The sequence below is a fragment of the Rhinatrema bivittatum genome, chromosome 3 (assembly GCF_901001135.1).
Source record: "Rhinatrema bivittatum chromosome 3, aRhiBiv1.1, whole genome shotgun sequence".
In the NCBI taxonomy this organism is placed as follows: Eukaryota; Metazoa; Chordata; class Amphibia; order Gymnophiona; family Rhinatrematidae; genus Rhinatrema; species Rhinatrema bivittatum.
Window position 1 is genome coordinate 53,757,964 of NC_042617.1, and position 23,645 is coordinate 53,781,608.

Here is a 23,645-nt window from a genome sequence, read left to right on the forward strand (position 1 = left end):
TGCAGGCTTAGTCGGTTATTGTAGGCTTTCCAAACTTTCCCGTGTTTTATATTAAAAAAAAAAAAAAAAAAAGAAGAAGAAGTTAAAATTAATAAAAGGAGAAAATCCCATTTTCTGCTATGGCTTCTATAAAAGGTAAGGCACCATTTAAATTATGCCACAGATGGAGCAATAAAATGGGTTCTTTAAACTTATATGAAGTGTGTATTCATTGTCTTGGCCCAGAGCTTGACCCGACCATTTGTGGTCCCTGTGAACGAATGTCCCCTTGGGCTCTCAAATATCAGTATTATAAGCTCTCCATGGAGCTAAAGATGACCGTTACATGGCTCAAAAAAGGCAGTGCTTTCCCTCAAGGGAAGCAGTAAGAACTACCAAACTTCATAAAGCCAGCCATAAAATGTCTGACAAAATATTCTAAGTCAAATAATCATTCAAAGACTGCTGAGAAGGAGGAATCTTCAAATTCAAAAGCACAGAGGCATTTTGATTTTTCTAAATATTCCTCTGTGCCACATACTTCAGCGCCAAAAAATAACCAGAGAAGTCCTCACACAAATCGGCGTCTGCATCCAGGCACACTTTCTCTTTCAGTGGCACCCACTGGCAAAAATATTTCTTCTCCTTTGGAAGTTAATACTCAGTCTGGTATGCAGCCAGTTTCTCCAATGTCATCTTCTTCCACAAGCGAGGATGGTCAAATTCACTCTAGCAGTTCTAGGCTTTCTAGAGCCTCTGTGAGAAAATGAAGGAGATAATTTTATCCTTCTCCTTCCAGAAGTCCATCTCCAACTCTCACTAAAAGAACTTCACAGCACAATGTAAGTTAAGTTTATAAAAAGATTCGGCTTCTCAAAATCCCAAAGAGCTCATGCATCACATATGGTTCCAGATTTCAAGAGATTTTTAGATAATCAGAAGTATCAATTTCACAGGAAATTATTAATCCTGAATGACCTATTCAGGAACATTATTCACAATATAACTAGAATATGATGTTCCAACTATCAGAACAATCCAATTTAGATATTCCTTTTAATGAGCCTCCTAAATCTCACAATTCGTCTTCACCAACTCAAGATTATTTGTACCCTCAATTTATTCAAAAGATGTCAGAAAAAGTACCCTTTCCTTTGGAGAATTCTAATCTAGATATGGAAGAACTCCCAGGAGTTCTCAAAGGCATCCCAGCTTAAGCCAATAACGAAGGCAGTTCCAGTCTACAAAACCTTACAGATGATTCAAGAAAAGATATCATCCACCCCTTATTCTATACTTAGTCTACAGATTTTGATACTGGAGGAATAAAGTCCAATCTAGCCCAGGATTCCAAAGTTCTCAATTACCACATGACTATTGTGGTAGAGTTTGTCCTTTAAAAAGCTAAGAAACCTAAATCGCATCCTGCAGTACCTCCATAAAAAGATCAACACTTGTTAGAGTCTTTGGGAAAATAATTTGTCTGCAATGCTAACATCAAGAATTGCGACCCATCAACTTCAAATAGTCCAGTATCTTTATAATATTTTATAAGATCTTAAATGGGAATTTCCCCATTTATTAAGGGGCAATACTGATATTTTGAATAGTCACAAATGATTTAGAAAAAGTCACCACACATTTAACAAGATCTACCTTTGATACATATTTGACACAGCCTCCAGATCTTCTGCCACAGCCATAGCGACACAAAGGTTAGCTTGGCTCGAAGGGTCAAATTTAAGAGAGAATTTGTATGAACTCATAGCAGATGATAATCTCTTTGGCACTAAACTTCAAGAAGCTTTACCAACTGTGAAAGAAAACTTTGCAGTCTTTGACATCTTCTGACTTCACCCCTTTTTGCTCAAAGAAGATTTGCAATTTAGTTATTATACAAAGAAGTGTTACTAATTTCAGCCTTTTAAATAGAGAACTTATAAACAATCATATGAGCAAAATCAATCTCAATCTTCGTCAAGACCAAAAGGATCAAGTTTCACTATGAGAGTAATGAAACTATTGAACTTCAAAAAGCCACATCCTCTGGCAACAAATTCAGAGTTTAATTGTGCGCTGAGTGAAAAAGAATTTTCTCCGATACGTTTTAAATGAGCCACATGATAACTTCATGGCATGCCCCCTTGTCTTTCTATTACCCGAAAGAGTAAATAACTGATTCACATTAACCCGTTCTAGACCTCTCATGATTTTAAACATCTCTATCATATCCCCTGTCAAGTCCTAACCTCTTTAGTCTTTCCTCATAGGGAAGCTGTTCCATTCCCCTTATTTTGGTTGCCCTTCTCTGTACCTTCTCCATTGTAATTATATCTTTTTTAAGATGCAGAGACCAGAATTGTACACAGTATTCAAGGTGCGGTCTCACCATGGAGCGATACAGAAGCATTTTCTGTTTTATTCACCATTCCCTTTCTAATAATTCCCAACATTGTTTTCTTTTTTCACTGCCGCAGCACACTGAACCAACAATTTCAATGTGTTATCCCACTATGACGCCTAGATCTCTTCATGGGTGGTAGCACCTAATATGGAACCTAACATTGTGTAACTATAGCATGGGTTATTTTTCCCTATATGCATCACCTTGCCCTTATCCACATTAAATTTCATCTGCCATTTGGATGCCCAATTTTCCAGTCTCACAAGGTCTTCCTGCAATTTATCACAATCTGCTTGTGATTTAACTACTCTGAACAATTTTGTATCTGCAAATTTCATTACCTCACTCGTCGTATTTCTTTCCAGATCATTTATAAATATATTGAAAAGTAAGGGTCCCAATACAGATCCCTGAAGCACTCCACTGCCCACTACCTTCCACTGAGAAAATTGTCCATTTAATCCTACTCTCTGTTTCCTGTCTTTTAGCCAGTTTGTAATCCACGAAAGGACATCGCCACCTATCCCATGACTTTTTACTTTTCCTAGAAGCCTCTCATGAGGAACTTTGTCAAGCGCCTTCTGAAAATCTAAGTACACTACATCTACTGGTTCACCTTTATCCACATGTTTATTAACTCCTTCAAAAAAGTGAAGCAGATTTGTGAGTCAAGACCTACCTTGGGTAAAGCCATGCTGACTTTGTTCCATTAAACCATGTCTTTCTATATGTTCTGTGATTTTGATGTTTAGAACACTTTCCACTATTTTTCCTGGCACTGAAGTCAGGCTAACCAGTCTGCAGTTTCCCAGATCGCCCCTGGAGGCCTTTTTAAATATTGGGGTTACATTAGCTATCCTCCAGTCTTCAGATACAATGGATGATTTTAATGATAGGTTACAAAGTTTTACTAATAGGTCTGAAATTTCATTTTTGAGTTCCTTCAGGACTCTGGGGTGTATATCATCCGGTCCAGGTGATTTACTACTCTTCAGTTTGTCAATCAGGCCTACCACATCTTCTAGGTTCACCGTGATTTGGTTCAGTCCATCTGAATCATTACCCATGAAAACCTTCTCCAGTACGGATCCTCTTCAGTAAACACCGAAGCAAAGAAATCATTTAATCTTTCCGTGATGACCTTATCTTCTCTAATAACCCCTCAATCATCTAACGGTCCAACTGACTCCCTCACAGGCTTTCTGCTTCGGATATATTTTAAAAAGCTTTTACTGTGAGTTTTTGCCTCTACGGCCAACTTCTTTTCAAATTCTCTCTTATCCTGTCTTACATTTAACTTGCCAATGCTTATGCATTATCTTATTTTCTTCTGTTGGATCCTTCTTCCAATTTTTGAATGAAGATCTTTTGGCTAAAAGAGCTTTTCACCTCCCCTTTGAACCATGCCGGTAATCCTTTTGCCTTCTTTCCACCTTTTTTAATGTGTGGAATGCATTTGGACTGTGCTTCTAGGATGGTTTGTTTTGGTTTTTTTGTTTTGTTTTTTTTTAACAATGACCACGCCTCTTGCACACTTTTTACCTTTGGAGCTGTGGCATTTTCAGTTAGCAATTAGAGGAGGAACAGGTTTTTCTTCCTATTTTGGACCCACAGCTTGGAAGCTACACTGAATAGGAAAAGGACAATTGCCTTGCTGGTACACGATGTCCAGGGTTTTTTAATAGACTTGTTTCTAGAGATTTTTGTAAGACCACTGGTTCTTGGCTTGAAAAGGGATTACAGGGAAGTTCTTTTCTGGTTTAGCCAGGATAGGGTAGACTCTGCCCACGACAGCCCCAATCCAAGGCTGAAATAGCCAGTGGTGACCTGCTACAAGAGAACTTCTTCACTCAAAAATCCAAAACTGAATTTGTTTTGAGGATCTGGAATGAATATTTTTGCCTCTTCCCTTCCTGCCCTGAAGTGGGGAAATTTAGAAGAGCTGATTGTTCCCTGCTGCCTGGGCCCTTCACCTGAAAGATCCCATGTGTCATATGGAAAGAGAACAGAAACTAAGATCTTTTTGATATACTTTGATGCCCCCATCTGAAGTCTTTACCTTAGGAAGGAAAGATACAAGTGGACGTTGTACAGAAAATGAAACCGTGTTTTCTGTCTGCCAGTATTTTTGGAAGAGGATGTCTGCCCACCAGGGAAGCCTTGCTTTTACAAGCACCAGAGGATGACATTTTTCCACAGCCCATTTATTGAGACACACTTACACAGATAAAGAAAGTTGTATAATTGATAATAAAATGCTGGTTCCAAAAGCTAGCATATAAAAAGTACCATTATTTTCTTTTTAACAATTGCTACTGTAAAGTTTTTGTTTGGACCCCAAACTCAATCTAGAGGATTTTGTTGGCACTCACATCCCTTCCACAGAAAGTGAAGAGTGTCTTTCCCAGGAAAAAGTAGAATATAGTTACTCCCCAACACCTGGGGCCCTGAAGGAGTATTTCTTCCCCTCCTCCCAACCATCAGTAAGAACCTGACACCCCGGACAAAAAACAAGAGCTGGACTCAGGAGTCATCAGCTGGATGGCAAAATCTAGGAGGAAGAGCAGCGGACAAGATTAAAAGGAGATTTATTTATTTATTTTTTTAACATTTTTTTCTATACCGACCTTCAAGGTTGAATACCATATCAGGTCGGTTTACATCGAACAGGGGTAGATCAGTATAACGTAACATAAGGAGCAAATTTTGTGGTAAGAGACAAGAGCAGAGAAGCAAAAAGTTACATAATAACAAGGACCTTGAACTTGGAAGCTGGTTCAGCTGGAAAAAGAGAAGCCTTAAGAAGGTATTAAATTAAGTACATTGAGATAGTGTAAGGGCAACTGACCTTTTTGTTAGGAAAGTAAATACTTTTGTTAGGAAAGAAAAATAGGTCACCATGGTTTTCACCTACTTTTTTAGGAAAAAATATTAGCATTCATAAACTGCAAGAGATTACAGAAAGTGTCAGACAAATGAGAATATCTGGTTTTATCAGAGATAGGTCTTGTCAGATGAATCTGATTTATTTCTTTGACGGGTGATCACAAAATTGGATCAGAGGGATGTTCCAGATGTAGTGTAGTTGGGATTTCAGGAAGGCATTTGACAAGGTTCCACCTGGGCAACTTATAAGTAAACTGAGCACTCTTCATATGAGCCTTAAAGCGACTGAATGGGTTAGAAACTGGCTGAGTGGGAAGCAAAGGGTAGTGGTAAATTGAGTTTGTGCTGAAGAAAAAAAGGAGGAGGAGTTAGTAGCTTGCCGGAGGGATCCATGCTTGGACCAGTTCTTTTCAACATTTTCATAGGCAATATTGTGGAAGGTTTATTGGGAAAGGAGAAATTACTACTTACCCGATAATTTCCTTTCCTCTAAGGAAGGCAGGCCAATCCCCTGAAGTGGGTTATGCACCTCTACCAGCAGATGAAGACTGAGTAAAAGCCAACGTCACGAATATATAGCTCTACCCCATCAGCCCACCAGTATTCTCTGGAAAGGTCAAACTGTGGACAAATTGATTATACCTGAAAAAGATTATCACTCACTCATGCTTCCAAACAATAGAAAACAAAGAGTGGAGATCAAAGAATTAATGTTCTCTAAACTGAGAGACCAATTAAAACACTTACCAATCCTCCAATAAATAGCAGAACCACCACCCTACAATATCCGCACTTAAAGAACGAACCAAAGGCAAAAATCGGCAGAGGGCAGGTTAGGAATTGGTCTGCTTTCCTTAAAGGTAATTATCAGGTAAACAGTAATTTCTCCTTCCACTGCACTCAGATTGGTATATCCCACTTGTGGGAATTGGCCTAAACTACTCCCGAACAGGACGGGAGGCTGCCTGTAGTCCAGTTAAGATCGCACGCATGAAAGCTGCACCCTATGAAGCTCAAACAGCCAAGCAGAAAGACTGGGAAAGTGTGCAAGAAAGACCACATCGCTGCCCAAGAAAGCTCGGCTAGACACGATAATCAAGGCTCTGCCCACAATAGCACCTGAGCCCTAGCGAAATGTGCTCTAAATTGCTTAGAGAAAGGAATCTCTGCAACCACACAGGCAGCTGTGATATCTTTTTTCCCCCCCAACGGGCTATAGTTGCCAGTTCCCCTTGTTTCTGCTCCATGGTGGAGATAAACAATTGATCCGACTTCCTGACATGTTTAGTAGCCTCCAAACATCATTCAGATGCCGCTTGACATCTAAGGCATGCAAGAACAATAATCACTCATCTCTATTTTTGCCCAGAACAGGCAGAAGAAATAGATTAAAATGAAACTTTGAAAACATTTCCAGCAACAGAAGGTACAGTCCACAACTATATCGCCCACAGAAAAAAAAATGTCCTCAATGAAAGTAGCTTCCAGGAGAGGCTGCATAGTGGTCGAAAGGCAGGATGCACCAAGAATCCAGAACCAGATTAAGGTTCCACAAGGGCACCAGTAGCCACTAGGGAGGACAAAGATTCTTAACTCCCTTCAAGAATCGAGACGCATCCGGAGGGGAAGACCAAGACCCTCCATTGACTTACTCCCTTTGAAGAGGCAAGAGCTGCCACTTCCAAAAATGAAATGGAATTTCCACTTTGAGAGACTGAAAACCTCGCATCTCACACTTTTTTATTTAACATTTCTTTTATACCGATATCCGTTCGCACATTGTATCGGTTCACAATGAACAAAAAACCATTGGGCAGTGCCCGTACATATAACAGATAACATATATGATGAACTAGGCAACATATAAATAATTTTTGGGAGGAGCCCTTACATATAACAGGCATCAATGGGTAGATGCTATGGAATATAACTATAACTATATACATGATAGTGCAAAGTACAAAAATCAGCAGACATAAAGGCGTTCATACCAAGATATCAGTATAACATTCATAGGGGGGTTTTATGTAATAGGGGGTGAGATGGAGTAGGCTTGCTGAAAGAGCCAGGTTTTAAGTTTCTTTTTGAAAGTGGGGGTATAGGTCTCTATGCGAATATCATGGGGCAGTGAGTTCCATATGGTGGGGCCGGCAAAAGAAAAGGCTCTGTTAATAGTGGAGGAGAGTTTAAAAGATTTAATAGATTGGGCATGGAGTGTTCCTTGGAGGGCTGGGCGTGTAGGTCTCTTGGAGGTACGAGGTAGGAGGGGGGGTTAAGCCAGTTGAGGTTGGAATTTACTAGACTCTTATGTATGATCGAGAGTGTTTTATAAATAATTCGTGACTGTATAGGGAGCCAGTGTAGTTCAATAAGTGTGGGGGTGATGTGATCTCTTTTCTTTGTGTTTGACAATATCCGAGCGGCGGCATTTTGTAGGAGTTGAAGTGGCTTAGTGTGTGTTGCAGGAATGCCAAGTAAGAGCGCATTACAATAGTCAATCTTCGATAAAATAATAGCTTGGAGGACTGTACGGAAATCATTGAAGTGTAGTAGGGGTCTGAGTTTCTTTATTGTTTGGAGTTTAAAATAGCAGTCTTTTATGATGGATTTGATGAATGGTTTAAATGAGAGGTGATTATCAATAATAACTCCTAAGTTGTAGGCCTTGAAAACACTACAAACACTAACATAGGCCAGAGACACAGAAAAAAATGTTTCAGCCTGGTGAAGGTGGAATCACTGCAGCAAAATAACCAACCTTTAAATAACCAAAGGACAAAAATCGACCCAGATAGTCATGTAGAATGGGTCCCTGTGCAATAGATCCAGCCAGAGCGTCTGCTTAAAAGGACTGCCAACCAGTAGCCTCTGCAAATTGGCATACCACAGCCTCCAGGACAAGCCAGAGCCACCAGAAACACAAGTTTAGGTCTATCTTGCAATCTTTTGCACAACCCTGCCTAATAGTGGCTATGGTGGGAAGGGATATAGCTCCACACCCACAGCCCCTCTGAAACAACAGCATCAATATGCAGAGCTTCAGATGCTGCCTGCAACTGAAGGACCTTGGAATCTCAAAATTGCTGAAGCCAGAAGGGTGACCCCCAGCAAGCCACTATGAGCGGAACGGCCTCAGCCAACAACTGCCACTCTCCAGGGACCAAGCTCCAACCATTAAGAAAGATGGCCTTTTACATTGTCCTTTCCAGCAATGATATGTCCAGAAGATGTTGCTCTGCCCATATCATGAGCGCATCCATTTGTGTCTACTTGAGAGCTCTCAGTTCCGGCTTGAGGAAAGAAGCATGCCACCATGGGTGCATTGTCAGACATTATCCCCACCATCTGAGCCTCTAGAAGCTCGATGAATCACAAGTATGCCAGCCAAACTACACATTTCTAATTGATTGAAGCTCCTCAGTGCCCCAGCGATATGTACTACCATTCCGGCGTCTCCAAGGAAATTCCCTTCCTGAGAAGATCAGATTGCAACCACCACTGCAAGTGGACGCTCACCTCCAAGAGAAACCTCGCCATGGAGTCCTGAGACTATGGACCCCACCAGGAAGTTGCACTGAAGAGGCTGCATGTGCACTCTCACCCAGGAGAAACCCCCAATATGGCTGCCATCAAACCCAGGACCTGTAAATAAGGTTATACCGTCGGCCAAACAGATTTTCCCAGGGTCTGAACTGGAGCAATCAACTTTGAATGTGTCTCCCTTGTCGAAACACTCAGACTTACTAGGAAACGACATTGATGCCAAGATACTCCAGCATCTGAGGCAGCTATAAGGTGCTCCTGGCCAAGATCACCACTCAGCCTAGCTTTTCCAATGCAGATAAGGGGAAGCAAGACGCCGCTCCTGCGGAAGAACACCACTATTACCACTATGACCCTTAGAGAAGGTCCTGGGCGTAATGGCCAGCCGGAAGGGCAGGGCCTGAAACTGATAAGAGTGTCCCAGAATGGCACACTGCAGAACAGCTGATGCTTCCAACGAATGGGGAAAATGCAGAAATATCTCTGTCAGATCTAGAGATGGGAGAATTCCCGATTGCACTACCATTGTTACGACGCATAGAGCTCCCATACGGAAATGAATCACCTGGAACAGCATCCCATATTTTCTTGCAGTTCAAGAACAGGAAATATGGCCTTTAAGTCCAACAGCCTTCTTAAGGTGAAAGGTGAGATCACAAGGCATGTGAAGAAAACTCCAGAGCACAGCCTTCTCTTAACACTTTCAAGACCCGTTGAACAGCATGATCCAGACCCAGCTCTGATATTGGTGAGGCAAATGAGGTGGCTCCACTCCCGGAGCCTGCCTTCTTCCAAAGATTCCTGGATCAAAAGGACAAACTTACCAACAGAATAGGAACTCCGTGTAGCACAGCCTCTTGCCCAAAAGGATGTGATGCAGACATGCACAGTCAACTGTGGGACTTTATATAGATGTGTGTGCCTTTCCAAATCATATCCAATAACTGAATTTACCACCAGTGGACTCCAATCAAGTTGGAAAAATCTCAAGGATTATCAATAGAAACCGGATGTATCTAAGCTCAACTTTGAGTGTCACAACAAAGGGTCTAAATACTTGTGTAAATGTGATATTTCACTTTTCTTTTGGGTTTTTGGTTTTTTTTTTTAACTTGCACAAATTTCTGCAAACCTGATTTTGTTCTGTCATTACAGAGCATTGTATGTAGTCTGAGGAGGGAAAAATGCATATTTATCCATTTTAGAATAAGGCTGTAATAAAATGAGGAACAAGTGAAGGGGTCTGAATACTTTCTAAATGCACCTGTATATAGAGAATAGCTGAAACAGCTGAGAACTGCTAAACAGGTGGTGGCCAGCAGTAATAACAGTTCAAAAGAGTACTTTCTTATATTTAAAAGTGTTTGGGGTCTGCCTGTCTCTATTGCTGACAAGACTCGCTTTGACTGAATATGGGCTGTTAGAACGAAGAGCAATGGTCAGCCAATGGTAACTGAAAGTATCAGAATAGTTTCTGAAGATACAGCAACAAGAGTATCAAGCTAGTTCCTGGCCAAATGATAGAATATGTTTTGCAACAAAATTTTTGAAGGAGAGCTTGAAGTGCAAGACACTGATAGCTCCAGAATAAGATCTTCCATAAATGAACAGTCTCATTCACTGGGGAAATTCTGGAAAGCAAGCCCAGTTCCCAGATACATATGCCTTTATTTCTGCTCAGCATCTTTGCAGAACCCACTCTTTCCCAGAAGGGCTGGTTTTGTACTTTCTATAGTTTACTTTCACTTTTCTTTTTAACTGAAGGTTCCTGAATCAAAGAGTCAGAAATGGAAAAAAGGGCCAATTCCTGTAAGGAATATAAGGTGTGGATATCCATAATTGATTAAAATCTTAATCTGATAAATTTACAATACGAATTCATTAGTTTTAAGGGAGCAGTTGCTTACACTTTTGTGAGATTATCAGTTTTATTGTAGCAGCTTAGGTATACAAGGTTTTGTTTTTAGTTTAAATTTCACAGCACAAGGCATTGTAATGAAAGATAAAACAGAACTTATGAGTTCTCTAAGCCAACTTTCCACTTAGCATATGCAATACCAAACTAATTAACCCAGCTGAAAGATAATTAAGCCGGTTTATCTCACCCTTAACCAGTCCTATAGAGGTCCAGGGATCTGTTAACACTACAGGGAGAAATCCAGTGAAACCCCATATGGTGGATGACAGCACCCAAAGGTCTCAAAGATGTCACCATGAGATATGCCAGCAGGATCAGGGTAAAGAAGTTCTTAGCTTTAGCTCTTTCAAGGGATAGCTGGCAAAACAGCTGCTTCCAAGCTACAGAGCTGACCGTGCTGAGTACGGAACTCAATTTTAGCTTACAGGTTCACTGCAGCAGTCTAAGTTCTGGAAGCCAAGCTCTGGGGTAATCTGTGGAGAAAAGCCACAGTCTATATAATTCAGAGTCTTTATCACTATTCGGAACATCAATGCACATTCAGTTCCATAGTATCCAACGTTGATCTTGAGTGGATGTTACCACCTTCTATAAACACGGGATTGATGGAATCCAGTCGTCATCTGAGTGCAGATAGCATATGAATATTCCCATTGCAGGTTAACAGAGTTCATACAGTCCAATCAGCAGACACATGTGGAACAATGCCCATTCATAGCTAGTCCCTTGGCTGGATACAAGGACATGTGCACAGTTCCTGTCCAAGGTTCTCATCTCATATTGTGAGATGCTGACAAATGTCTAATATGGAAGAATACTTGTAGCTTCTTCTCTTCTGGATGAATTACAGCCTCAGATGAAGTTCCAAAATCATCATGTGACTGAAAATTCTGTGTGTTGCTTAGGCCTGTACTTTTGGTTCAGTCTATGTGCACAGCAGCAGGCTTCAAGTTCAATGATACATCCTTGTTTAGAGTCACTGGCATTTATTCTACATTCCCCCTTGCTGAAAATGGAATCAATACTGAGGCAGAGGAGCTGAGGCAAAGTGCTCATTTGATGAGGCTCTTCTGACAGTTTTGTTTCTGTCTGACTGCTGGGGAACAAATGTTCCCTCTAATTTTTGACAGGCTATGTGCAAAAAAAATTTTCTTTTATGCAACATTTTATAAGCAGAGTTCAAATTTCTGCGTTATGAGCCAAGTGTGCCCAAGCAAGAATAATGCAAATATCATCAGGACTTTGAAAGTGTTTAAGTAATTGTTTTAATAAAAATAAACTATTTCAAACCATTTGTTTTAAATAAATAGGAAACATCAAATAAATCTGATTTCATATTTTTTTTTTATTGTTAAGCATAATTATATAGTTCAAAGATAAATGCTATTAAGCCATTTTATGTGCACAGGGTTCCCAACCTGCGTGCAAACACACAGGTTAGAGGAAACAGTGCTGGGGAATGTCAACCAATGGTCCCAGCTATTGGAAGAATGTCCAAGAAAATTAGAATTTTTGCAATAACCGATTATCTACTAATTCAGAAGCTTACCAAGAACTTTCTGAGGTACGAGGAGATGATGGAAGAATTGCAAAGCAAAAAACTACAAAAACTTCCACAGCCAAGTACAGGTTTATCAATAAGACAAAAGTCATTACAAATGTACTCTCATAAATGTCATCTATAAAATTTAACAATTTTAAAAGTTGTACAAAGGGAAGAAAATAGGAGGCTGTTACGAGCTCTTAACATACGCAAATAATTTTCATTAAAACCTACCTATAAAATGAATATGCTTACTGCACCCTACCTTCACCCCCCATGTCAAAAGATGCTCAGTTCAACTTATTTATACAGCATGTGCTCTCTTATGGGCGCATGTATCTCAAAGATTAGAAATAATTTTCAAAGAATCATTTTACAATTACAATGCTGGATTGCACAGACACCTGAAGTGTGAAAAAAAACCCACCGATACTAAGAAAAAAAATCTCACTCTGCAAAACAATATACTCATCAAGTTATTTCAATAAATATACTTTGCATGAAACTTACCTCAAATAGGAACACCAAATCTGCACCTTGTTTTCCTGGTGCCTTATATCTTCATATAAACATATATAGTGCCTTATAGTTTATAATCATTAGTCTGTATTAAGTGTAATTCCTCCAAGTGCCATCCACCTATTTTTCTGGATGTTTTCAAAATGCAATTTAAACTAACTTTTTCAAAAATATTCTTCATAAAGGTAAAGGAAACTAGACAAACCAGTTATCTTAGGGATGGACGGTCTCAATTTCACAAACGTGCAGTCTCAGTTTATGAGTTCTGTTTCATGCAAAGTATATTTATTGAAATAACTTTAGGAGTATATTGGGTTGCACAGAGAAGCAAAACAAAAGAGATGAGGCCTCACCTGGGAGTATTGTGTTCAGTTCTGGAGACCATATATCAAAACATATAATAGAGACAGGATGGAAACAGTCCAGAGAAAGAAAACCAAATGGAATGGGCTCTTTTAAAAAGATTTATGAGACTGAAGAACCTAAATATGTATACCCTGGAAGAAAGAAGAGGCAGGGGAGATATGATACAGATAATGATGCATATAAATCAAACCTTTTCTGATGATCATGATATGAAACTACAAAAGGAGACATTCAAACAATGTCAAGATATAGTTATTTACGGAAAGGTTGGGTGAATGAATGGCAAGCCCTCACAGAACAGATGGTGAAGACAAGAACAGTGGCAGAATTCAAAGGGGCATGAGATAAACAAGCATCTCCGGTGGCTAGAGGATGGAAATGAAAATAAAACTGGTAACTTGTAGAAATGTTACACCAAAAGTTATCACAAGTGAGTAACTTGCAGAATGGCAATTACAACCTGAAGCAAATTGCTGGGCAGACTGGATGGACCAGTTGGATCTTTGTCATCATTTACTATGTAGTAAGGTACTGCAAGGTATATCATGGAATGGGATATCATCATTTCTCAGATTGCTTGAAGGCATGAAATAATTCCAAGGTGTACAAATATGTAGTAGTATAAACTATCAGGGAACATTCAATTAATAAAATTGTTCTAATTGCTAAGAAGCCCTCCACAATAACATTTCTGCTATGGCATCAGCAGATGCAGCTAATGGTAAATGAAGAATTCCACTGAAGGCTGTAAGGGAACCTGTCACCACTGCAGTTTTTAAAGTAAGAAAAAGAAGACTTATGGTTATGCTCAGAGGGAGGAAGTTGCTGCCCGACTGAGCTCCAGCTATCATCCACTTAATCTCCCTTTTTCAGCTAACCTGGGGGCTACTATGAGCAACATGTCCCTGTCTAAAGAAGCCAGTAAGCATTCTATTCCTTCTCTGTATCAAGCTTACTAAAAATCAAGTAAGTTGACTGATGCTTCTGATGGCACACGTGGAGGACCTGGCCTCTGAAGAAAAAGACAGCACAGAGCAGCTTAACTCGGCTGAACACACAGTACATATCCAAAATCAATGGAGAAATTCACCGATGAGATTTCCAGCAAACTAGTTTCTTGGCTAATGACTGACTATAGTAGAGAAAGAGTTGCCCAATTATGGCAAGCTGTGCAAGATGAGACCAATGTAAGTACTACGTCGAAATGGCGCTCACCTTGGCCAGCGTTAAGATCAAGAAACTGGAACATACTTTCACTTTAGCTCTGGAAAAAAAAAAAACACAAACCTACAATCTTGAACAGACCCAGACGCTGTAGCATTTGAATACCAGGCATCCTGGAAAAATCTAAAGGCAGCAATGTGGTACAATATTTTTCAAGATGACTCCTAGACCTATTATTTATTTACGGTATTTTATTAAAACTTGAAGCTAAAAATGGTGCCATCAAAATAGACTGAATATCTAACAACTGGATAGAAATTGTGGTAATAATATAACAATCTTATATGTAATGAACCACGTTTAATGAAATGCCAAAACAAAAAATATTTTTATTGCGACAATAACCCTCATACGGGAGCCAACTTTTAATATATAAGACGTGTTGATTTCATGGGATTTTTAACCCAATCCAAAGTGAATAGCTCACCATATAGATGTTGAATAATCATCGGGTTTGTCACAGTGGACCCTAATTGTTTTTATCTTTTTCTTTTTTTTCCCTTTTTTTATATTATAATTCACAATAATCCTCTTATTCTTAGAGTCCACATTTTAACTTAAATGTTCTTCAAAAATATATATATATATCCACAGATAAAAAAGCACTTATAATGTTGAACCGTGTTGCAACTCCATATGCCCTTCTTAAAACGCCCAGTTCTGTGCCGCAGTTCCGAACTTGAACTGCTTTCACCACAGCGCCCGACACAGCGTGTGTTTCGTATAAAGAACTCGTCAGGGGCTTGGGCCTCAAATCAAATTTTTCTGCGGATAAACTTCCTCTCGGCTTTCTGGTATACTTCAAAAAATGGAGGGCTCCATTTTTTGAAGTATACCAGAAACGCCGAGAGGAAGTTTATTTGAAGCCCAAGCCCCTGACGAGTTCTTTATACGAAACACACGCTGTGTCGGGCGCTGTGGTGAAAGCAGTTCAAGTTCGGAACTGCGGCACAGAACTGGGCGTTTTAAGAAGGGCATATGGAGTTGCAACACGGTTCAACATTATAAGTGCTTTTTTATCTGTGGATATATATATATTTTTGAAGAACATTTAAGTTAAAATGTGGACTCTAAGAATAAGAGGATTATTGTGAATTATAATATAAAAAAAAGGGAAAAAAAGAAAAAGATAAAAACAATTAGGGTCCACTGCGACAAACCCGATGATTATTCAACATCTATATGATGAGCTATTCACTTTGGATTGGGTTAAAAATCCCATGAAATCAACACGTCATATATTAAAAGTTGGCTCCCGTATGAGGGTTATTGTCGCAATAAAAATATTTTTTGTTTTGGCATTTCATGGTTCATTACATATAATATCAAAATAGACTGGGCAAACAGTGCACTCACTCCTGCTCCAGAATCTGAAGGTCGGCTATGGGCAGTCATCATAAAATTACATAATTTCAATAAGCACCATATATTAAACAGCATGAGAGGCAAAGGAGCCTGTCCACCTAGGAAGTTGCATTATAATCTTTCAAGACTTTTCTGCAGACTTGCAAAGAAGGTGACAAGTCTTTACCAGTGTTAAAGGAGAGTTGCAGAAAAGATATACAGCAACTTACCTGGTGAAATTAAGTGTTAATCAACAGGAAATGTGCATTCTAGATGATGTTCCAGCAGCAGAGAAGCTACTCATAGATCTACAAAAGGCCCATGTAGATGAGGCCTAGTACTAGTTTCCTCTGTCACTATAATCAAAGTAAACCAATGAAATTGGGCATGAGCAAAGCAGGACTAGCATTGCATGTCAAGGTGTTTTAAAATATGTGAGCTGAAGTTTAGGATGGGACTGCTGCACTCAAATTTCCTGGTTCTTCTAGTATTTTTATATTCTCAGTCTGGTTATGAGAGTTTTGTTACTGAGCCGTTGTTTCTCAGAGCATTCTTTTCCTGGATTGGTCATGGACCACCAGCACTGCATATTCTTCTCATAAAGATGTGAAGGAGCAGTATGGGGTGAAGCAGACATGGAAGCCTCGGTTTCATGCTAGATGCACCTGTGCGCTGGACCCGGTTGGATTCCTCAAACCAGCATGCATGTGCACCGTTCGTTTATTCTATCTGACTTCTCTTGCGGCTTATTTCACTGCGTCACGCTGAACAGTTTCACTTTTTTTTACATTGTTTCATTCCTATTATTACTTCAATGAGTGCCAACTATATGCTGTTTTTAAAATTATGCAGGACTATTTTCTTTGTTGTTGATATTGATCTGAATTCTTGCTACTGGAGCCATATTCATTTCTCTGCTATTTTTTTGCTTAATTCCATGATAGCTTCGCTGCAATTCATGCTCTTAATTTATTTAGGGTCCAGGGTTTGCATGCAATGAGAGGGTTGGTTTTTTTTTTTTGGGGGGGGGGGGGGGGGGGAATTAATGGGTTTGCCCTTCTGGTTTCAAGGACGCTCTTACCAAAGAGTTTCAGGATACTTACTCCATCTAGGTGGGTGTCCCTGGACAGGGGTGGTATTACTATTTTGGGCTGATGCAGGGTTGGAGTTGCTTATTGGGGATGTGAAGATTCGAGTTTGCATTCGACACTTGGAACTGATACTACTGGAATTTTTGGGGTGGGGTAAAAGGCATACTTTGTTCTGTGCGGCTGTTTGGTGCCTTTTTTTGGATCTACAGTGGGTGTCACTATTTTATTATATAATATTGTTTATTGCTTGGTGGTAGTAACTCCTAGCGACAGTAGTTTTTTCACAAACTTGGTTAACATTTTTCTGATACAAGTTTCTCTTTGCCTAATATGAATCAATGGGTATCTCTTAATGTTAGAGGGATCTCCTCTCCCATTAAAATGCTGCGTGTTTCTTAGTTTGCCCACCAAAATAAAATTCAAATTTTGATGTTGCAAGAAATTCACCTCACTAGAGCTGAGCATGAAAAATTAAAGTTTGGTTGAACTGATCAAATATTTTTCATCTCATAAATCTAGGAGCTCAGGGGTGTGCATCCTCGACAAAAATTTACCCTTGACTGTGTACCTTCCTTGGTGGACACAAATGGGAGATATGTCATATTAGAATGCACACTCTATTCACTTAAATATATATGTGGTGGTGAATCTCTACAGCCCTAATTCCAACCAATCAGCATTCTATGAATACTTTACTGACACCTTAGCCCTTTTCAGGAGAGGGGGGACATTTTTGCATAGGCTATGACTGGAATCTAGTCCTTCACCCATTGGTTCATAAGACTTCCACAATTAGAAGCAGATCTCTGTCAGACCCAGGTATTCATGATCTTGTAGACCTGCTTCACCTCACAGATATTTGAAGAGTACACCACCCTGGTGAAAAGGACTATACATATTACTGTTCAAGTCACTGTATTTATAGCAGGCTAGATTACTTTTTGTGTTTCCCTGATCTAACCTCCTAGTTGTCAAAAGTGATAGTCCGCTCTCTGTCCAATCATCAAAGAAGAAATCTGTTTAGACCCCGAAGCCATTAGACCACGGACCTTTTTCTGGAAGCTCAATATCTCTCTATTGAGGAACAAGCACTTCCCAATACTACTTAAAGATACTATTACTTATTTCAATTTGCACAACGTTTGACTATACAGCAGATTTGCAATGGGGGATGCCAGAGGAAGGAGAGAGGAGAGGGTGATCACCTCCAACCCCTTGACAGAGTCCACATTCAACACAGTACCATAAGAGATCGGGAGGCACTCTGGGGAAGAGGCTGTATTGTAAGCCTTCTTTTTAGGATCGCACTCTAGCAGGGAAATCAACATGAAGACTGTTGTCCTAGGAGCCCTGCTGCCAGAGCTACCAAGAGAACAAAGTCACTAGGAACCACCCGCCACTTGACCCATTGGCGTGGGAATTCAGATCCCAACCAAGTCAGTTCCCATAGGAGACGGAAGAATCAGTCCCACAGGACCATCATCTGGAGCATCCTCAAGACTCAGTCTATGATCCACTGGGAACTTGGCCCTCATGCCTTCCCAGAAGCAGCCTACTCCTAGTTGCAGCACAAGTCTGCAAATTGGAGACAAATCAGGATCAGATTTTTATAGGGAGAGTGAAGTCAGCTTTAAACTTTTTACTTTGTCTCCATTTGCTGGCAGAAGGGCATGCCCCACTTGTCTACGGACTGATCTAGCATGGATAAGGAAAAATCCTTAGGCAATTTGTGACCAGAAAGCAGAATATTGTAAAACTTGTACTAATAGACAGAATGCAATACATACACCAACCAGTAAAGTTATCTACCTATTTGTGAAAACAAAGATACCATTCCTCATAAGCTGAACTCAAACTCCATTGACATTTGCATATTTTATAAGATATGCCTGAAAATATGCCTGAATTAATCATGTTATTTTTTTACTGACTTTCACCCAACTTCTAGATACCCCTAATATCTTAACATATTCCTTGAAATATGCTGTTTAACACTATCACCTACAATACATATTGTTTAGCTTTGTTTGTTTTTTTTCTTTTACACAGAAAGATCCATGGAATTTTGGCCATTAAAAATGCCCAAATTTTACTGGAAATTTTTTAATTGATATTTTTTTTATCTATTATAGTAAAAATCAGCCAAATTTTTTCAACAAAGGGATGGACTGATTTTTTTTTTTTTTTTTTTTTTTTTTTTTAAACGGAGGCAGCAGACCTGGTCCCACTGCAATCAAAAGTGCAAATTTGCTTTCAAAAGGAACAGCAGTAAGGAGTCGGCTCACATATGATTGAAGCAGGAAATGGTATGTAGTAGGAGTATGCAGCCCTTTTGAAATTAAATTTGTTTTATTTTGTTTTTGATTTTACATATGCTATTTGCATAGCATACCACTAAAACCATTTCGTGCATGTTATTTGCAGATACATTATTTATGCTATTCACTAATAAGTGTTATATATGCAATTTTAAAAACTATAATGTTAACAGAAGTCTTTAACAAAGTTCAATGACAGGAATTCTTTATTTTAAAAAGGGACCTATTTGAGTCTAGCCTTACAACTACTAGTCACTGCCTGCAGGAGATCTAGATTCAATTTCCAAGCACAGCCTCTTGTCTACAGGCTAGTTAAGGCAGGGAAAGCTATGGGGGCAGCATTCATAACTCTCAGAGGACAGGAAATCTCAGCTACCACACAGCAGAGCCAGAACCAGGGTGCATGCAAACCAGGTTATGCAAAAAGCTCTGGTTTGTGGTCCCTAGCCAAAGGCTATGATTTCAATGGCTGAGCTTGGGGATGAGGGGTTGAAAAGAAAAAAAAAAAAAAAAGAGTAAGTCTAAATGAAGGTTCATGACAACACAGCCCTGGCACAAGCTGGTTCCATTTGAGTTGAAAGCCAAAAGGAATAAGTGGAAATGGCTCACAGAATTTAACATTGCTGTTCAGCTTTACTGCCAAACTGTTGAACATAAAAGCTAACTTCAACACTTTAGCACACATTTTCTGCAATGGAGGAAATAACCTCCTAGAAAGAACTGGCAGCAAAGGCAACTGACGAAACAATCAATCCCCTTTCTAGTGAGGGCACCCACTAAGCATAAAAAAAGTAAAAGTCAAGCACCAAGTAGCAAAATAAATACATCAACTTTCATTAGATACCCTTGCCTCATCTCAGACATCCAAGATGGATCATGGCTTATCAAGAAACAGAACAGAATAGATATGACTGAGAAAAGTAAATTCCACAAAACCAAAAACATGTCTCCAGAACTATTTCCCAGTCAGGTTTAAATGTATGATTAGAAAAAAAAAAAAAAAAGCAGCTTTCTGCATATATAATACTCAACCTTCATAATTTATCCAACTTGTATATTTTAGGTAACCGAACACAATTCATTTTATAATACAAAGTTTACATTTTTTACCTGTCCATGACAGCACTGGTTTAATCAGTGCTGAAAATCAACCTTCTATAGGCTTAAGCTGATACAACATCTTAGGTATATTTTAAATAAGAGCAACTTTTGTACAGTATTTTTATTTTATTTATATTCCACTTTTCGGAACTTCAAAGCAGATTACATTAGGTATTATGATGTAATCACTGTTGGGTTCTCTTGATTACTGCAATGCACTATGCACAAAATTTTAGTGCGGGTTTTGCAGAATTTGGCCACTCAGCTGGTAACCAGCTGCCTATTAGGGATCAAATAACTCCCAGAATGCAAGAATTACACTGGCTTCCCTTGGTACAGAGGGTAAATCTGAAGCTGATTATGCTAGTCCATAAAGCTATTAAAAGGGGGATGGGCTGAACTATCTGGCCAATTTGATTGAGTTACATCCTTTGGTGTTTATTTCATTTAGCGGAGCACCCAGGGCTTCCCTCTTAAAAAGGTGCATGTACAAGAAACTCAAAGGTGCAGTTTTTCTGTTATTAGTCCTGCCCTTTGGAATTTGCTTCCCCTAGTGGTAAAAGAGGTATCAGAATATATACTATGCTGAATGATCTGTGTAGAAAGATTTTATAGTATTTGGTGAAATAAGAATTTAAATAATACATTCTAGTAGTAGATCAAATGCTCAATATTATTAGTCATTTTTTCTTTATTAGGCCACAAGCACTATTTGTACTGCAAGGCTCTCCTACCTACTACTAGGACATTCCTTAAATTAGCATTATAATCTTATAAATTTTAAAAAGTAGTAGACTGCACAGGAACATACAACTTAGCCTTATTTTCAAAATGCTTGCTTTACATCATTGTATATTTGTATAACATGACCTAAAGGATGAATTTAAAAATTAATTTCATCAATGAATCTGATCTATATATTTATCACAACCTAGTATTTTGACTACTTTTTTCTCAAGATGCAGAATAATTCTCAAAAGCAGCACTTCAAAAATATGCTCCAGCTATCTAACTTTATAAATCTAATTGAAATACATTTTAGGGCCAGCCCAGTGGATCAGTGGCAGTATTGCACACTGCTATAATGGGAGACAACTCCAGAACCTGGCTTCTGCTTCCTGGGCTAACTGGGAATGGTTGGGTAATACCTTAACAGACCCTAGGGTTTTGGTGAGGAAAGTCTCTACTAACATCCAGTGGCCAGACTAGTCCATAGAGCTCCAGAAGAAGCAGCAATTTGTAGGCTGCTGCTAAAATGGTTGGGACTGAGTTGCCAGTGAGATGAGGGGTAAAAAAAAACAACTTTAGGTAGTTGTGAATAAAGACTCATGGCACTGTAGCCCATGGCACTGAGTTGGAAATCCAAAGGAGGAGGGAACATAAGAACATAAGAAAATGCCATACTGGGTCAGACCAAGGGTCCATCAAGCCCAGCATCCTGTTTCCAACAGTGGCCAATCCAGGCCATAAGAACCTGGCAAGTTCCCAAAAACTAAGTCTATTCCATGTTACCATTGCTAATGGCAGTGGCTATTCTCTAAGTGAACTTAATAGCAGGTAATGGACTTCTCCTCCAAGAACTTATCCAATCCTTTTTTAAACACAGCTACACTAACTGCACTAACCACATTCTCTGGCAACAAATTCCAGAGTTTAATTGTGCGTTGAGTAAAAAAGAACTTTCTCCGATTAGTTTTAAATGTGCCCCATGCTAACTGACAGTACAAAAAAATAAAAAGTTTTAAGTAAGTGACTATCAATGAAAACGTCATGTCTTTGTAATCACTCAGGTCTCAAATATAAAATAACTACATTTAGGAGTACATTGGCTTTGCTAATATAATAATGTTCACGTAATTTGTAAACAATCAGGAAAGAAATGCATTTTGTGCAAACTCTGAGGCCAGAATAAGCCAGATTCCATAAACTGGACCTGACTACTCTACCACCACTACCACCCCCAATTCTCTCTATGGGAAAAAAAGTGAATTAGGTCTACAATTTAGCATTTAACTTGCAACACAGCTTCTTGCTTCCTTCTCGGATGGGGTTGCAAATTATAATATTGTGCAGAGGAACTAAAAACTAGCCGCCGGAAACCTCCCAAAGTTTACTAAAACATAACAAGCTGAACTCAAAGAAAATAAGATAGTAAGCTCACAATTCAGACTTCCAAAGACCAGCAATAATCTAGTAAAACGAAACCTTCGAGTTTCAGTGACAGCGAGGATTTCTTTATGTGGAATTCTGTACTGCCTGCGACAAAGCCAGGCGGGCACTGAAGGGCAAAAGACAGCAACTATCTCGTCCGCCGAGCCCCGGATTGCCTTCAACAGCAGGAGGATGAGCTAAAGACATACTTGGGGGGACGACGACAGGGGGAGGGGGTGTCGAGGTGAAAAGGTTTGACACGTCTGACGCCTACACAGTGACAAAATAGTATCAGTTTGGGGGAAGTATACAAGTGTGTGCAACAAGGAGAGACGGCTTGCCCCGGTACAAGGGGAAAGGCCAAGGAGGGAGAGCTCCTGCGAGCGCCCAAGAAAGAGAGAGTGAAAAGAAAGGGCCCAGTGCAAGGTGGGCCCCGCCATAGGCAGCTTTTTCTTTTGTAACCCGCTTTTACCTTTCAGCTGCGGCAGGGGCACGAGTTCCACCACGCTGTTATCGCTCCGGTACTGCGAGGAGCCCTGCGAGCGCTTCTGTCTCTGCGCCTTGCGAATCGATTTCCGGGTGAAACCGTCCACTTTCTCCGCTACTGAGATGGCCGACATCTCTTCTCCGGGGTCATATAAAAAGTATTACCATCCACAGGAGGAGGGGAGAACGAACCCCCCACCACCAAAACAAAAAAAAAAAAACTATAAATTAAATATCCGGATCTATGTGAAAACCAGGGAAGGAGGAAAGTTCCCAAGCCTCAAAATAAAACAAGACAAATATTTCTGCAGTCTCTTCTCTGGAGCGCTCTTTCCTGCACGCCTCTGTGGTCCTTTAGCCGGGTAGCACAACTGAGAGCATATAGTGTTTATAATTTTTTTGGTGGTTGTTGTTGTTGTTTAACGCCACGACGTGTTCGCTATTCCCACGCAGCTCCTCAGAAATTGCTTCGAACTTATTGGAGGAAGGGGGGGGGGGAAGGTTTTGTTTCTTTTTATTATTTCGTACCCGCAAAAAAAAAAAAAAAAGTGCTATAAAAAAATAAAATAAGGAAATCCGGGCGCTGTGACACGCTCCCCCCTCCCACCCTAACCCCTTCCCCCCACACACAAAAAAAAATAATAAAACTTCAAGGGACCACGAAAATAAAGACAAACTTACGTAACAAACCCCCTCCCTCCCCGCCGCGCGCGTGGCTTGCCTTCACGGATATATTAAATGAAACACATTTGGAAGGAAACGACGTTCCAAA

General features: G+C 39.7%; 1 protein-coding gene across 5 annotated transcripts in view; it reads right to left on the reverse strand.

Annotated features, from left to right (window-relative positions):
- Positions 1 to 23,409, reverse strand: part of PPP2R5A (protein phosphatase 2 regulatory subunit B'alpha) — a 356,054-nt gene extending 332,645 nt beyond the window's left edge. For 3 of the 5 annotated variants that reach the window (XM_029593246.1, XM_029593245.1, XM_029593244.1), the window contains exon 1: positions 22,860 to 23,409. In XM_029593246.1, the coding sequence (XP_029449106.1) occupies positions 22,860 to 23,007 (148 nt within the window). In that variant the 5' untranslated portion in view covers positions 23,008 to 23,409. Of the gene's footprint in view, positions 1 to 22,397; positions 22,508 to 22,859 lie in introns of those variants that run through there. The other 2 variants (XM_029593247.1, XM_029593248.1) reach the window with 2 other exon arrangements.
- Between the last annotated feature and the right edge of the window lie 236 nt (positions 23,410 to 23,645).